Source organism: Clupea harengus, chromosome 19, assembly GCF_900700415.2.
Source record: "Clupea harengus chromosome 19, Ch_v2.0.2, whole genome shotgun sequence".
In the NCBI taxonomy this organism is placed as follows: Eukaryota; Metazoa; Chordata; class Actinopteri; order Clupeiformes; family Clupeidae; genus Clupea; species Clupea harengus.
Window position 1 is genome coordinate 18,188,833 of NC_045170.1, and position 16,983 is coordinate 18,205,815.

Sequence of the window (16,983 nt, forward strand, 5' to 3'; positions counted from 1 at the left end):
CTTTTTTTTCTTTATCTGATCTCAGAATTCACCTTTAAAACTGACATACTCAGGAAAAACTATTCATTCAACTTCAGCCCAATGTTAGCGATGGGGCCCCTTGTAAAACATGCAATTCTTTTTCAGTGCCTCCCGGTGTGTGTGAGCATGCTTTGAAACGGGAAAATTCAGACTTCTTAATTTACCTAGTAGGTACCAGTAGGCCCACTTGATTATTATGCATTTTAATCCAACCTTGAGGATAGCAGTATTCATTAAAAGTGAGAACGTTTTGCTATTTATAATGTGTATATTTTTTCAATCAAAGGAGTTGCTCGTGTTACTGACAGTTCACAAATGGTGAGACAAAGACCCACTGACTGTAATCTGAGTGCAGGCATGCGCAGGGAACTGTCTCCCAAGAGGTACACACTACATTTGAGAATCTCAAAACTTATCCAATTCATAAATCAGGGAGTTCGTTTTAATGGGCTTGTAAAGCAGATATGGCGACACCTCGACGTCTTACTAACGCTGCCCACCGCTCGCCCCCTCCGTCATCCCCCATCCCCGCCGCATCCGTGTGAAGACCATCAGAACTTAGTCTCAGCGAAAGCGCAACAGCAAACAGATGTACAAACAGTGAAGGTAAGATCATACCCAAACAGGAGATGTTTCTTGATGTTTGGTTTAGTTTGTATGAATTATTGTCACTTAACGTACATCGGATGTCTCTGCCTTGCTTCTTAAATACATATGAAGGAAAATGAGAGGCGTTTGAATTGAATTGTTTGATGACAGTTTTCAGGTACACATCTAAAAGAGGTTGTTAATTTCTTCAACGGTTCTGCATTTGACGATTGTGCAAATCCTGTTGTTGTTTAACGTGCAAATGTGGATGTTTATTCCCATTTTAGTACAAGCAAAATGAATGAATGTAGGCGTTGTTATTGGTCGTTTATTGATTTGCCTCAGGAACATAAATCGGGTTACTCGAAGCGTGACAGCAAAGCGTTCACAATTTTAAAGCTTTACTTATATCTTTTGGCAATGTTTTAAAACACAGGTATTTACCTCGATCATTCATAGTTGCCATCATTGGCATATTACAGGTTTTCACTTCGCCGGTGGTTTCGACAGTAGAACAAATCGACACACATCCATATGAAAGCCTCAAAGCGTCCATATCAACGATGTACAATGACGGGAACGGCACACACAAGCGGTCTCTGGCCACAACAGCACGTTCATTATCGCTACGTGTTGCAGTGGTGATACACTAGCAAGGTGTTACACTGAGAACAATCACACTCGCGTCTGGCAACAAGACTAGCCAAGAGCACTTTACCTGAACTCCAGAGATCACACGGCCATATCTCTGGAAGTTAGCTATTCATCTAAACACATTGTACATTTGTTACTTTTCTTTGCCTTCAAAAGGAACATGAAGGTAAAACATAAAGCAAAAGATTTTCTGTAGTCCATAAATGATACACAATCATCATTTGTCAGTGGCGCTACTGTCATGCAAAGATACACCACCACAACGCACTGTGCAGGTATGTCTTTCTTTAGTGCATCAGAAGGACAGGATGTGATGTCTAAGAGTGTGCATGTGAGTGTCTGTCTGTGTGTGAGTGTTTGCACACAAGCATATACGTATGTGTGCATGTGTGTGTGTACTCAGAAGGCACACACAGAATGTAATGGCTGTTTCCAGCACAGAAACTGCCCTGCTCCTGAACCATATCCATCCACTAGACTCGGGTCTGCTTTATTTCCAGTTGTGTCCAAATACTACCCATGTCCCAGGGCATGTTGTTTTCCCTGCCATGACCAGCATGACCGACCCCTGCTTGGCCCATGAACCTGACTGTCATCATAGATCTGTATCGGTCAGACTGCCCGCTCTCCTACACCGCAGTTGGCCTCTGACACCATGGCACCAATGGTCTAGCATCCTCAGTCCTCTTTCTCCTCACAAAGGACAGAAGGTTGCCAATGTGTCCATGGGTGGTCATACCCAAGGATTTGACATGAAGCAAGACCACAGATGAAGATCCTGATGAGATTCCACTGACGAACCACTGCTGCTTTTGTCTCATCTCAAAGTCTGTGTGATGGTTCTATGGAGTAGGTGAGGGAGCTTGTGTAAGATCTGTATGAGGATGTTGCATGTGAAAATGCATAGGAGAGGGGCTGTGCATGATCATATACTGTCATGCTGGCCAACCCAGTGTATGGAAGCATGGGGGCCAGGTGTCAGCTTCCCCTCCGCAGGGAGATATCATACCACAGGATTCCAACGTCACCGGCAGTGGTCAAAGACCTGCAGAAGGACTGTGCGGTCATATACTGCTTATTCTCCACCAAAAAATCCCCTATCTCATCCCACTCTCCCCATTCCTAACAGGCACAACCTACCACCACCATCACCCCCCCCCCCTTTCTCATTCTGTTTCTGTTCTCGACTTTGGAATCCACTGTTGCCATGGCGATGGAATGGAGCACGCTCTTGCTGTCGCTTGCTCTCCCTTTTCTTCCTTTTTCATATATGTCTCCTGTCTTTCCACGACTGTGTGGAAGAGAGACGTAACTATAACAGGACCGGTTCTCCTGTCAGTCTCACAGACGGATGACACCATGAGGTGAAACAATGCAGAATGGCCGTTTTGTCATGACCATTTTGAAGGCATTAAATAATAATGTTCAGTGTTGTGTGTTTGTGTGTGTGTGTGTGTGTTTATCCCCCTCAGGACCAAAGCAAGGACTCCTGCCATGAACATATACTGAGGACAGAGGGAGGAAGGAAATCAACACAAATATCCCTCCCACCTATAGGCAAAGAATAGGGAGTCAAACAGAAGAGAGGAGAGAGAGAGAGAGAGAGAGAGAGAGAGAGAGAGAGAGACGGAGGACAGTCGATGGATACAGCCTGGACAGAGAGACTCTTCAGTTAAAGGACTAAGGACTCTTGAGACATGGAGGGTCCAGGAAGACACTTGCCTCCAGGTAGAATGCACAGTACAGTACAGCGAAACACAGCACAGCACAGCACAGCACAGCACAGCCCAGCAAAGCACAGTACAGCACAGCACAGCACAGCACAGCACAGTCAAATAAACACTTTCCATCAGCCGCCTGAATAGATTTATATACAGTATATGGCATATCACATCTACCCTAACATGTGGTACATACATCTACTAAAACAATTTACACCAAATATGTTCATGATACTTAGCCCACAGGCTCGTTCTTGCTGAACATCTGCAGCACTAATTGATAGTATTGAAAGAACAAATGAGAATTGTTATGTCGCTCATATTAGATGAACTACTACAACTTGATGCACTATCAAGGGTCTTCTGTTTTCTGGCCTCCAAGGTACATGGCTAATAAGCATACTAGATTAAACTCCGTGATTCAGTGGTCACAAACTACATCATGGTTGTCTTTGACTGACACAAGTCTTGACTGGTCAGTGGTCATGTGACAGCGTCCTCCTGTGATGATGTTTTCAGCCTGTCGTGGCTGTCTTGTTTGCTGGCCTTCCTCTGAAATCTCCAGCTGTGAAATCACTGTTGGCAAAATAAAGCCATAGGAGGAGAAGGGCCATGACAAGCCTCTCAGGGAAGCATTGGGTCCTGCCTGTAGCAGTGGAATGGACTAGCCAGCCACATTAGTGTCAGTTCAGGAGAGACAGATGATCTGTCATCTGTGTTTCTCCTCCATCTGAGATGGATGGATTACACCAAGGGGAGGGCTGGGAAAATGCACTGACATGTACTCGTCATCATATGTACGGCATGTATGGTTTTTTTGTGATCCATAAAGTCAATACAATTCCAAAAGAAGAAAGCTGGTTAAAGAGGCACTTTGGCTTTTTTGAAAAACAAACAAAGGAACGAAGATGGGTAGTTAGTCATTTGTTTGTAGTTGTATTCACATGGCCATTAGTTGAATGGAGAGGTAGTGAATGATTGTGAGTAGCCCAGGTAAAGCCTGCTGTTCAGGGTGAATTATACACAAAACAGTGGCGTATTATGTATTATGGCGCTGACAGTGAAATGGGTTCTCTTACTTGGGAGGGGAAAAAAAAGAGGACCAGCCAGGAAGGCAGTGTGATGTAGTTGCCATGGATACAGACAACCTTTTGACCTCCTCAGCTCATTGTGTGGTTAACGTCCCTCATGAAAGCTTGCCCATATGGGTGCTTGCGAGCTATGCCTGACCTCCCTTACAGCGGCCCGCCCCTGCGCCAACACTGGCCCTCGTCCCCCTCACTTCGATTATGCTCTCAACTGCCACTTTCTCGGGCCAAGTGCTGTCTCTATATTTTTCCTTTTTTTTTTTAGTTGAATGTTTTTAATTTTCAGGGGCTATCTTTGCTTCTATGCTGTCAGCCCTCTGGTGCTCTGTGCTCTCAAATTACCATTGTACTTTATCCTCTCTCAGTGCAATGTAATGCCACCGTCTGATTTTACTTTCTCTCTTCCTCTTTGGATATCCTTTCTCTCATCCTTCATTGATGTCCTTCTTCTCTTTCCTGGTCTTCTCTTCTTTTCTCTTCTCCTCTGTCAATATCTTTACTTCTTCCATCCTCTCTTTTGTTCTTCTCCTCTTTTCTCTTTTCTTCTCCTTCCATATCTTCTCTTTTCCTCTCTTATCTCCCTTGTTCTCTCTTTTTTCTCCTCTGCTCTCTCCTCTTCTCTCCACTTATCTTCTTCTCTCTTTCTTTCTCTCTTCTCTTCTTCTCTCTCTCTTCTCTTCTCTCTTCCATTCTCTCTTCCCTTCTGTCCTCTTCTCTTCTCGCATCTCTTCTTCTCTGCTCTCTCCTCTTCTCTCCGCCACCTCTAGCCATGGTGTGGTGTGAGCGGGGTATCCAGGTGCTCCTCACTACCGTGGGAGCCTTTGCGGCCTTTACCCTGATGGCGGTGGCCATCGGCACAGACTACTGGCTCTACGCCCGGGCTTTCATCTGCAACAGCACAGCCAACTCCTCCAATCAGGACGACCCCCACAACAAGGACAAGAAGGACCCGGGAGCCCTAACCCACTCCGGACTGTGGAGGATCTGCTGTCTAGAGGGTGAGAGAGGAGTTCTCTTCTCTTATTTACTCTGTGCCAAACTATATATCTCCCTGGTTCAGGTGTCAGGGATCTACAGTTTAGCTTTTGATGATTTTTACAGACATTTTAATGCCCAAGCAATCTAAGTAATGCCCAATATATTGAAAAATTCACCTTGAAGCTTGACATGTGAACTCAAGCTGTCAATATTTACTGTGTTTTGTCCTTGTTTATGAAACTGACGGTAGGTATTGATTTCAGAGTTATGGTGTGCATTCATTGTTTTGTTTATCGTCAAGGTCCGGCAAGGTCCTTTAATGTACAAATCGAATGTACATCATCAAATATACAACTTGGCAAGAGCATGTTGGAACAGCATACTGGTCAAGTCTAGATGCCTTGTGATAGATAGTTTGTGAGAGTATGCAGGATTCATAAGATTTAGATCATTTGGGGATTTTGTGTGTAGATATGAGAGGTATGTGACATGTTCTAACAATATTATGTGCACTGATTGATCAGGTAAGGTCAATTTGACCTTACCTAGCAGCTACACGCCAAGTCCAACTGGCTCACTGGTTGTGCTGGCCCAGTGTGTTGGCTACTCTGCCTGCTTAGAATAGCATCAGAAACTGCCCAGATCAATCCATGTGCTGAGGTATTATTCTCAAACCCTGAGTTATGTCCTATAGAGACCAATCATCACTGTGTTCAAAGAGTCTAAACTTTGTGTTGATTGACAAACATTACGGATGAGCTGTGCTTTGCACTCTGGAGTGCACATATCCAGAGTAATTGCGGGTTGCTGGCTGGATGCATGTCATCTCCAGTGAGCCATGGTGAACATCACAGCAGAGGAGAGCTGAAGGACAGGACAGGCAGATGCCTGCTGTGAGCGCGACTCCTGTGTCTGATAGATGATCACTGAAGACTACAGAGAGACACAGTTACTCATGTAATTTTGTGGGCATTTCTACAAATTAAATCAGCTAAATGAACACTCATTCAGGAAACACATACACACATACACAGACAATCACACACATGCGCGTGCGAACACACATGTTTATAATAAATGTAGGTTCAATGTACTGCCAGAAAAACATGGATTTTTTCAAATGTACCTCTCATTTCAATTACATTTCAACTTTTAAGTGTGAAGAGTTGCAAGAGTGCAAATGCATCAGTTACTGATAGTGTGGTGTTTGCCTTCTGGAAACTGTCCTTGTAAAACAGAAAACACAAACAGCATCTGCAAAGATGACTCAGAACGGATCAGAGTTCAAGTGCAGAGGTGAAGTGCTTTTTCTATTTACCACATCAAAGCAGACAAAAACACGACCTCAACGGAATATGAATCAAAACCTCAGATCAATCGAAAGGCATGACTATTAAGCACCAAAATAAGCATGACTGTGCAGCTAGTCACTCTTGCTCTTCCCCAGGGTTGAAAAGAGGGGTGTGCTCCCAGATCAATCACTTTCCAGAGGATGCTGATTACGACCAGGATGCTGCAGAGTACCTCTTACGTAAGTATCCATGTGTGTCTGTGTCTGTGTGTCTGTCTGTGTGTGTGTGTGTGTGTGTGTGTGTGTGTGTGTGTGTGTGTGTGTGTGTGCTTTGTCAAATGGACTGAAATAGGTCAGACTGTTTATTCTTCGAAAAAGGACAATGACCCAGTCTTTGTGTTTGCTATCTAAACTTCGTTCTTAGCTCTCCTCATTCCTCTACCCTGCCTAACTTTACAGTCTTTTACAGTCATTTTCACATTTGTCTCAATGCCATATACACTTTTTTAAAACACTTCAACACTTCACTTCACACATCACTTCACACATTCATTATATCAGTAGACTATGTGAACTAAACTGTGAATACTTTTGCATTGCTTTGATACAAAATACATTCAATGACCACTTCTTCCAAATGTCATGGATACCTGTCTCACCACCAGCAAAACTCTCTGCACCTACAGCAAGTTTGGCAGACATTTAGATACTCAGTTCAAAACAGTTCACTTTCATTTGAAAACCGGACACAATTTAGAAAACTGTAGATGGAAATATGCTGTATTTTCACACACAAATGAAACTATACACTAACTACACTATACACTATATACACTATAAACTATACACTTAAAATAAGACACATTATTCTGATTTTTGTGGAAAATGTATTCAGTTTTCTGCTTTGTTTTGTTTGCAGCCTTGTTACCAACTGTACAAAAGTGGTAACACAGCATTTACATTGAAATGGGCATGTATGAAGAAAGATGTAGATGTAGTTTTCGCTGAAGACATTTTCCCACTATTACTGTTGTATATGTAATTCGTAGACTATCAATGAGACCCCAGTGCCCAAAAAAATGCAACTACAACAAAGATCTGATATTTTCATATAAAGTGACTTACAATAGCATATTGCACTGCACAGGAACTGAACCCAAATCAGCTACTTGTTAGACAACAACCACTGTAACATTGACACCATTTACCACACATGGTGAACGGTATTATGACAGGTTCATAAAAATGTCATGCTACAGTGGATACGACAGATCAGCAGTAGGGCAGCAGGACACTTCTAGTTGTAGTGTCATGTGTTGTTGTTTCACTTACTGTACTGGAAATGAGAAGTGTCTGTGCACTATTTTGTACTATAGTACACAACAGCAAATTTAGCATAGTGCTGTCTTGAAGCATATAGCGGAATTTCATATTTACTATATTTGTTTTGTATTGCAACATGTACTGTAAGAGGTGTCATACATTTTTTTTTTATTTTGCAATGCAACACTAAACTATGCAAAAGTAGAGGATACAGCAACACAACACACAATATATGCATTTTGCTCTTGTTTGTGTCTTTAGTGCATTTTGCACCAAAACTTAACTGATGAAATGAACTGATCTCAGGTGTGTGTTTGTAAAGCACACTGTGTGAAGAGTTTTGAAAAAGTGGACATGGTAAGTGTGAAAACTATTGTAAAAGACACAACAGTGTACTCTGATTTTGGTGGCAAATGTATTCAGTTTGTGCTTTGTTTTGTTTGTTTGCAGCTTTGTTACCAACTATACAGGTGTGGTAATACAGCAGTTGCATTGAAATGTGCATGTGTGTAGGGAAAATATAGATGTAGTAGTCGCGGAAGAGATTTTCCACTATGACTGCTGTACATGTAAGTCATATGCTATCAATGAGAAAAAGTGACCCAAAAATGCAACTACAGTAAAGGTCTGGTTTTTCCCAAAGTGCCTTACAATTGCATCCTGAATTGAACCCAGGTTCATAGAGAGTAAATGTAACACACTCATTAGTGGCATCTGCAGTATTGTAAAAGACAATTTGTGGGGCGTTTGGGATTGAAGGGGTGGATAAGATATGCTAAAGATTTTTCACTAAAGATTTACTGCAAGATTCAGTCATATTGCAGTAAATGTGAAGTGTGAAGAGAAGTGTGAAAATGATTGTAAAAAACTGTAACATCCTCTGTCTCAGCCTTATACCATACCTTCATTCTTTCCTCCTGCCCTTCATACTATCTGGCATACCCTTGTGTTATCTAACTTCTCCACATGATCTATACTAATCACACTTAGAAACTAAATGTTATATGGAAGTGTCCTTGAGAGGACTGTGTAGAACTCTCTGATGGAGAGTTCTTTGCGCAACTATTTTTGAACCCTGAATCAGCTTCGACACAAATAATCCTTGAAGTATCTTTAATGGTTTTAGTTAGAAGATTTTGTTTTAGAGTAGTTCTTACTGAAAACCCTTAAAAAGCATCAGAGTAGTGCCATTTCCAGGAACCCTGTTGTGAGATGTTTATCCTGAAATCACAATTAAGACTGATCTCAAATTCACTGGTTATGTTACTCATTGTTGCCATGGTGAGAACAGAAGCCCTCCGCTTTAAGAGTTCTGGAAGTGTGTACACATTCATATTATTGACATTGCACATGTTCAGTGAGAGTAGAAGTGATGGATTCCTACAGTGTTGCTAGCTTATTGAGCAGTATATCGCAGACCGTCTGTCATTCTGTGTGCGAAGTGTCTGAGATTCAGATTAGTTTACCCACTACTGTTGGTTGGAGATTTGGGAAAAAATACTAAGGTAGTTTTAATTTAATTTTCTTTCTTTCTAATGTATAGATTGTTGCTGATACCATATACGGCTCAATATAAAAATCACATAGTAAACATGTCTAATTTTATGATCATTTTTCTCACTTCCTGATCTACTGTTAATACTTTTCAGTATGGCAAACTGCAATAGTGCACACATTGCGCTGATTGAAAGTGTATTGGTTTAGCATTGTGTTTCACATACACAGTGTGTGTGTGTTGTGTAATGGATATATCCCAGGGAGGTCTGAGTATTGTGTGTGCTCCCGCAGGTGTAGTGCGTGCCTCCAGCATCTTCCCCATCCTGAGTGCCATCTTGCTGCTGCTGGGCGGCGTGTGCGTGGCCTCCAGCCGCTTCTACAAGACTAAGAGGCACATCATCCTGGGAGCCGGCATCCTGTTTGTGGTGGCAGGTATGGGGGTCTGGTGGGGGCGAAAAAAACATGTCCACAGGAAAGTGCACAACCCTGGTTGATAACCTGAGGTGTGGTGTAAAATATCAAACAAGAGAAGAGAAACAAGAGAAGGGTGTTCACTTCCTAGGTGCAGTGGAGGTGGATTTCTGGAAATAATCTGGCTCTGATCTGACTCGCAAACAGTGAATTTATCCCAGCGAGGACTAGGGTGTTTCAACAGAAAATAATAACTACAAGGGCACTCGGAAAGCGCAGACCTCTGCCAAGGTCAAAGGCTGCAATGTTTTTCGAAAGTGAAAAATAATTTTTGGAACTGCCTGATGATTAGGATCTGGTCCAAAATGTAATGAGTTCTTCCTTGGCCAATGCTCAACCCACCCACCAAGTTTCATGAAAATTGGCCTTACTAATTCTGCTGACAAACAGACAAATATACAGACAGATAAACAAATGGTACCACAAACATAACCTCCTTGGCAATGAGACACAATCACATGGTATCATGCAGTGTATCTCTACAAGAAACGGGCCCATATTGGGGTATATAAGGCAGTAGATTTGGATTAAAATTCATCAAGGTATGTGACTTGTTTTATAGTCATCATTCAGTTATGTAATTTAATGGGTCTTGTCATTTAACAAATTGCTGAAAACTATTTTGAAGCCAAAACTGAAAACCAAACACATACTGTATGTGTTAAAAATTTCAAAATCAATATGGTGTTTTCGTTTGATAGATTTTTTTATTTTATTTCAATTAGTGGGCAAAATGGTTGTTTTTCTACCCTAGCCCCTATAGTAAATACTTTTAATTATTCTTAGTAAGTAGCACTCAACCTTCTCCAGCTTTTGATTGCAGGCTAAGCTTCCTCTCTTGAAGTATTTCTTGGAGATACACTGATAGTTTAATTAGGGTGGTGAAAGCTTGGCAGCACAGTGGGCTATATAAGGATTATAATATGAGTCATGATCACTATATGGAGAAGGTTGGCACCTACGTCTGGCTCGAGATCAAGGAAATTACATCAAAGGGAACTTGGCACCGACCTTGTTTGATCGGAACGACTGTCACTCTAAACATCCTGCGTCCGTCTTTTTTCCCACGTTTTCTTACTTTCTCTCCATTTTACTCCCTCTCTGTCCCCCCATCAGGCCTGAGCAACATCATCGGGGTGATTGTGTACATCTCGGCGGCCCTAAGCGACATCTCGCCAAAGAAGGACGAGGACAAGAAGTGGCACTACTCGTACGGCTGGTCCTTCTACTTCGGCGGCCTGTCCTTCATCATGGCTGAGGTGGTGGGCGTGCTGGCGGTGAACATCTACATCGAGCGCAACAAAGAGCTGCGCTGCCGCTCGCGCACCGACCTGCTGCGCACCACCACCTCTGCCATGCTGCGCCTGCCAGGTTACCGCTTCCGGCGCCGCTCGCGTTCCAGCTCCCGCTCCACCGACCCCACCGCCCACTCCCGAGACCCCTCCCCCGGCCCAGCCTCCAAAAACTTCGGCCCGCCCCTGGCCGCGGGGCCGCCTCCATTCTCCGTGGCGACGCTGCCAAACCCGCACACGCAGCACAGCGGCGGCGGCGGAGGTGGCGTGGGTGACTTCTCCATGTACACGCTGTCGCGCGAGAAGCCACCCATGTACGGCACGGTGGACCGCTCCTCGCTCTACCAGCTGCACAACTACTTCCCCACCAAGGAGGGTGCCGGCGCCGCCGCCAGCGTGATGATGGGCGGCACGCTGCCCTCGCTTTCCAAGTCCAACCTGGCCGCATCGCTGCAGAGTGGCACCGCCACACTCAACACACTGTCTTCCTCCGGCGGGGGCCAGCAGCCGCCCTCCTCCACTGCCACCATGGAGCGCGACCGTGGCCACGGCACACTGGACCGCGACCGCGACCGTGGCCACGGCACACTGGACCGCGACCGCGACCGCGGCCACGGCACACTGGACCGCCTGGACCGCAAGGGGGACAGTTCCAACTCCAACACGCTCAACAGGAGGACCACGCCCGTGTGACCGCACCCATAAACAAGGGAAAGGGGGGGGGAGAAGAAAGGGTTGGGGAAAGTCGGAAAAAGAGGAAAAAGAGAATAAAAAGAAGACGGGATAGGGAAAAAATGGAAACGGAAACGGAGGAGAGAGGAAGAGATTTGGTTGGCTGAGAATGAAACACCTCAGAGACTGGATAACAGGAGGTATGGATAGTGGGGAGGGACAAAAGAGGAAAATGGAGGAATTATAGCCATGGCCTGACCAATAGGAGGAGAGGGGAGAGAGGAATGAGAGTTGCTTTTCTCTCTTATTCACCCTCTTCTCTTCAACTCTATTTTTCAATACTTTCAATTAATCTCCAACAGGACTAGAGCAGCATCAATGCCATTATTGAATATTGGTTCATTAAAAAAATGCACATAACGTCTGCAATGGTGATCTTTCATTCCTAGTGCTTTATCAATAGGTTATTCAGACCTAACTTCTTATGTATTAGCAATTTGCCGTTGTTTTTAATTGTAGATATAATTACTAGGCTATATGTTTTTTTTGTAGGAGTGTAGTTTTCTGTTTAAGGTATCAGCTGTGGAAACTGTGGAAACATAGTAAGATGTCATTTGCTGTGAAGCATGTGGGCAAAATGTGAGAGAGTATCAAGTACGTGTCTGTAAACATTTATTTATATATTCATTTCATCATATTATTAAAATTAATGATACTACTGAGATTTTTTTTTTTTTGAAGACACACTATTTAGATCAGTGTTTTCTATTACCGTAACTGAAAAGTAACTGAAAAGTGTGCTAGCTGTTAGACTTTTATATGTCATAAATAAATATGTAATTTATTTATTGATGGTTGTACTGTTGATATGATTACAGGTTATTATGACATGACGTGAACTGTATGTGTCGTGTGAGAAGCCGAACGCCAGGACAAAAGAACATTCCTTTGATTTTTGGACTCATTTTTCATTCTGTGGACATTGATGATGGGGGAGCAATACCAATAACTAAACACCTCACCAGAATCAAAATGACAAAAGTATCCTTCAGAAAATAGAATTCATTATATAAACATTATATCTATATCTATATAATGTGGAATAATTTTTTGAAAAATAAAAAATGATATATTCTACATCTGTGTCTGTGTGCTCAGGGGTTAGATGCTTGAACTCACGTGGGCCTGAAGGTATGTACATATCACTCACAACATTTCAGTAGTCACCCTGTGTGTGCGTGTGTGTGTGTGTGTGTGTGTGTGTGTGTGTGTTTTCAGAGCGTTGGGTGGCTTTCTATGGGCATTAATAGATCCTTGATGACATCTCTATGGATGCTCAGTGAAGGAGGTAAAAAGGCGAAGCAGAAAAAGTGTGCACACACGCTCTCTAGACTGATGTAGCTGTGTGTGCGTGTGTGTGTGCTGTGTGTAGTGTGTGAGCGTGGGTGTGTGTTGTGTGTGTGTGTGTGTGTGTTGTGTGTGTGGGTCAGAGCATTGTGTGGCTTCATATGGGCCTTACAGTAATAGATCCTTGAGGACATCTCTATGGATGCTCAGGTGAAGGAGGTAAAAAAACAAGGCAATAAAAGTACGCATACACGCTCTTTAGACTGTGATGTGGCTGTGTGTGCGCGTGTTGTGTGTTGTGTGTGTGTTGTGTGTTGTGTGTGTTGTGTCTTGTGTGTTATGTGTGTATGTGTGTGTGTACGTGTTTGTTTGTGTGTGTGTGTGTGTTTTCAGAGCGTTGGGTGGCTTTGTATGGGCATTATTGGATCCTTGATAGCTGCTCCCGTGAAGGAGGTAAAAAAGCAGTAAAAGTACGCACACAGTACTTAAAGGGTTGCAGTAGTTTCTCTCTAGACTGTGATGTTGGATTTCATGTATGTGTGTGAGTGTGTGTGTGTGTGTGTTTTCAGACCATTTGGTGGCTCTGTATGGGCGTTTAATAGATCCATGATGATCTATTTAGTTGATCCAGGGGGATGGGGGGTGGGGGATTGTGTAAGCTGGGAGGCAACTGTGATTTGTGGGGCTGCTGGGTATTTATGGGGTTGCGCTCATCATTCCAAACAGTTTAGGGGTTTATGTGGACATTTACTGTGACAGTCATGACTTTGTCATAGGCTCAGAGGGCTTATAGGGGATGTTACTGAACATCCATGTGCGCTTGCATGGGCAAAGGCAATGGCGTGGGATTTGTGTGGGCACGTTCTTGGCACTGATTAGAGGGTATGTTAGTGGCTTTGTGCAGGTGTTTGCAGAGTAGCCCTGCCAGATAAACAGAATACAGTCAAGCAGAGTTGGCAGCATGTGTAGGTGTTCATCATCTGGTCTATGCCAGAGGTTTCCTGTGCCGGTGAAAGCAAACAGAAGGGAAGAGGGGTTGTGTAGGTGTTGGCTTGTTAGCGACTGGGGATAGAGATTGATGTCTGCTGCCACTTGGCTTAATGATGGCAAGACTGTGATGTTTTTTTTTGTTTGTTGTCTTTTGTTCTACTGACATGACTCTACCACTGGCTCAGGGGAACTGAACAGCAACTCTCTCAGTCGATAGGGGATTTACTGTTGTATCAGGGCTGGCAAAAGAACCAGCTGGCTAATACATAAAGGAGATTCACTTAAATGCACACCTAAACATGCTTTTTTGAAGCAGAAAGGGATACAGATGGAGACCTACACCAAGTTAGCTCCATGGCTCCTCCGATCAGATATATATGACAGAGAGAAATAGGAGAACATGTGCCAGATTCATATTAACAGTGACAGACCATTATGATGCGGATGCCCTTGCCATTTTAAATATATAAGGATGATACCAGTCGATTCAAGTCAAGTCAAGTCAGAGAAGTCAATAGCATTTAGCGACTAGGATAGACATAATATTCATGTAGAATACTGAATTGTGAAGGTGAGGGTGTGTGGTTAAAGATCCATTAATAGAGGATGTTATATTTTGAAAAAGTTACAGATGTTTAAATTAAAGATGTTCCGACAAGACAAACTTGCCAGAAGGCAAAAATGATATTAAGTTTTCATATGTAGCTTCTGGGGAATCGACTACACAGTTTCGACTACACACTACAATTTGAGATCACTTTTAGAAGATTTGTGATGCCTAGTCCTCAAATATTTCCACGTATATATTGCTATTTATTATCATTTTAAATGTGAATTGTATTCCCCAGGGACGTTTCTGTAAAATTAGTTTGATTTAATAGTGAAATGTTCATACTCTGCTCTTTCCTAAGGGCAAGTTCTAATTGCTATATAGTAGACTGTAAAAGCAGCTGATTGTCTTGGCCTCTGACATGATCAAATGTTAGATGACAATGCAGCATCGATTTTTTTTACAACATCCTAATTTACCCCTTGAGCTGTTCTTTATTTGTCAAAAGCAAAGGTCTACAAGTTGCAAATTGCAGGCTTTTGGGCACGTAACATAATTGCAATTAGGTTAACAAATGTGACATTTTACTTGTAGATAAAAACCCTCTTTGCCGCTCTGACGGAAATCTGGTTATTGATCTTGAAGTCCGTGAAATATTTTGAATGCTTTATTTTGCCCCACAGGACAAAATAATGCCTTTGAATGCCTGAGACGATGCTGTTAGTAACTTCCCATCAATCACCTTGCATCCACCCAGATAATCAGCAGCTGTGTTTTTAATAGTAAAATCAATGGAAGGTGTCACACTCTCATGACCTCAAGGTCATAGGTGCCCTGAGGATCTTTTTATCCAAACAGGGCCACAGTGTGGTAGTTGACACAACCTCCGCCATCTGCGTCAGTGCTCAGTGTGTGTGGGCGTTATAATACGCTTTACACAGTAGCACTAGCCAGGGAAGATTGACTGTGTCCTCAATCTTCTAATTAAAAACCTCAGACCTTGAGTCGGGGTACATTGGTTTAATTATGTGCTAGAAAAATGGTGGATATTGTCCGTTTGTGCTTGTTTTTAATGAGCTGGCGGTTCCCCTCAGGGGAGGGCTGATTGGTCAGGGAAAGTCTTCCCCCTCTGGCGGAAGATGGGACGGGGACAGGTGACCCCCAAGGTCCTGCTGGATCAGCAGTGTCGTCACAGGAAGATGAGTTACAAGAGGCCACCCACCCCCATCTTTTCCCACCCTACACCCCCCTCCCTTTAAATAAATATATCCAGCACCGCATACCCCACCACCCTCCCCCCATACCCTCCATACCCTCCATGCCCCATATCCCCCAGCTCTCTAACTGTTCTAGTATTCCATTTCTGCTGGTCCAACCTGACTCTCTGTCCTGACATAGCCGGCCACCCACCCCCTGCCCCCAATGGACCCTTTTCTACCATTTCTTCTGATGTCTGTCGACACATGCTAACATATTCGTGCATGAATGCACACACACACACCCCCCCACACACAAATGGAGACACACACAGGCACATATACATGTGTGTAAATGTGTACATATGAACCAAGAACTATGATATGTGTATATCATGTTGTTCACAGAAAAGTGTGTGTGGGGGGAGCGGTGTGTGTGTTTGTGTGTGTCGGCATGAGATTCCGGATGGCAGCTGTTTGTATTTAGCAAAATGGGATTGCAGTGTAAAAGATCCTTCAGAGTAAGTCACTGTCACATTTCTGCTTGTGACTAACAAGTAAACATACTGTACTAGTATGCAGATATCCGTCTTTGCTTGCCTGCCCTGAACACACATGTGAATTACCACACACACACACCTCCTGAGTCTCTTCTGCAAACAGAGATCCCTCTCATTCTTAGGTCTATGCATATAGCCAGTCAGTAGGTTTATGATGGGTTTAAAGCTGATATATAGTGAGTGGACACAGCAGCGGGTGTTTGGTTGCACTGAGGGTGGAACAGTTCGTGTTTCCATCGCGTGTGTTAAACGAGGGAGATAGCCCTGTGTGTTTGTGAGCAGACCTTTATGTGTGTGTTTGTGCGTGGGTGGGTGTGTGCGTGGGGGGTTATCCTTGTATGTCTGAGTTGAGGGACTAAAATAAGGCTAGAGGTTAAAACAGCACAGAAAATTGGCCATGATCTGGAGAGGGGGTCAACAGAGTAACAGTACCTGGATTACCAGGTTGGTGCAACAGAGAGGGAGAGGGAGAGGGAGAGGGAGAGGGAGAGAGAGAGGGAGAGAGAGAGAGAGAGAGAGAGAGGGAGGGAGAGATAGGGAGGGAGAGGGAGAGAAAGGGAGAGCAGGTTATGTGGGAGAGGAATAAAGTGTAGTTAGGTATAGACAGGCAGACAGTAATGGGTTTTGAGGTTTGCAGATAGAGAAAGTGGTGGGATTGAGAAGAATAGAGTTACATATGTGTGTGTGTGTGTGGGGGGGGGGTGAAAGTGGTTGATGGTGAAAGTGAGACAGGGTAAGGGGGGT

General features: G+C 43.5%; 1 protein-coding gene across 3 annotated transcripts; it reads left to right on the forward strand.

Annotated features, from left to right (window-relative positions):
* The first annotated feature begins 361 nt into the window (after window positions 1-361).
* On the forward strand, window positions 362-12,733 carry cacng8a (calcium channel, voltage-dependent, gamma subunit 8a). 3 transcript variants are annotated; one of them, XM_042710663.1, is made up of 7 exons: window positions 362-627; window positions 1,420-1,538; window positions 2,736-2,991; window positions 4,840-5,070; window positions 6,498-6,581; window positions 9,453-9,593; window positions 10,749-12,733. In XM_042710663.1, the coding sequence occupies exons 3-7, from the start codon at window positions 2,961-2,963 to the stop codon at window positions 11,615-11,617; spliced, it is 1,356 nt and encodes a 451-aa protein (XP_042566597.1). In that variant the 5' UTR covers window positions 362-627; window positions 1,420-1,538; window positions 2,736-2,960; the 3' UTR covers window positions 11,618-12,733. The 3 variants fall into 3 exon arrangements, with proteins under 3 accessions (XP_042566597.1, XP_012684947.2, XP_031442289.1); XM_012829493.2 differs by lacking the exon at window positions 1,420-1,538; XM_031586429.2 differs by lacking the exons at window positions 362-627; window positions 1,420-1,538 and adding an exon at window positions 1,709-2,627.
* Window positions 12,734-16,983: the final 4,250 nt, after the last annotated feature.

Coding starts and splice junctions, on each gene's coding strand:
- cacng8a (XM_042710663.1), top strand. CDS start 2,961: ATGGAGGGTCCAGGAAGACACTTGCCTCCAG. Junction 2,992..4,839: donor AGGAAGACACTTGCCTCCAG/GTAGAATGCACA, acceptor CGCCACCTCTAG/CCATGGTGTGGTGTGAGCGG. Junction 9,594..10,748: donor CATCCTGTTTGTGGTGGCAG/GTATGGGGGTCT, acceptor TCCCCCCATCAG/GCCTGAGCAACATCATCGGG.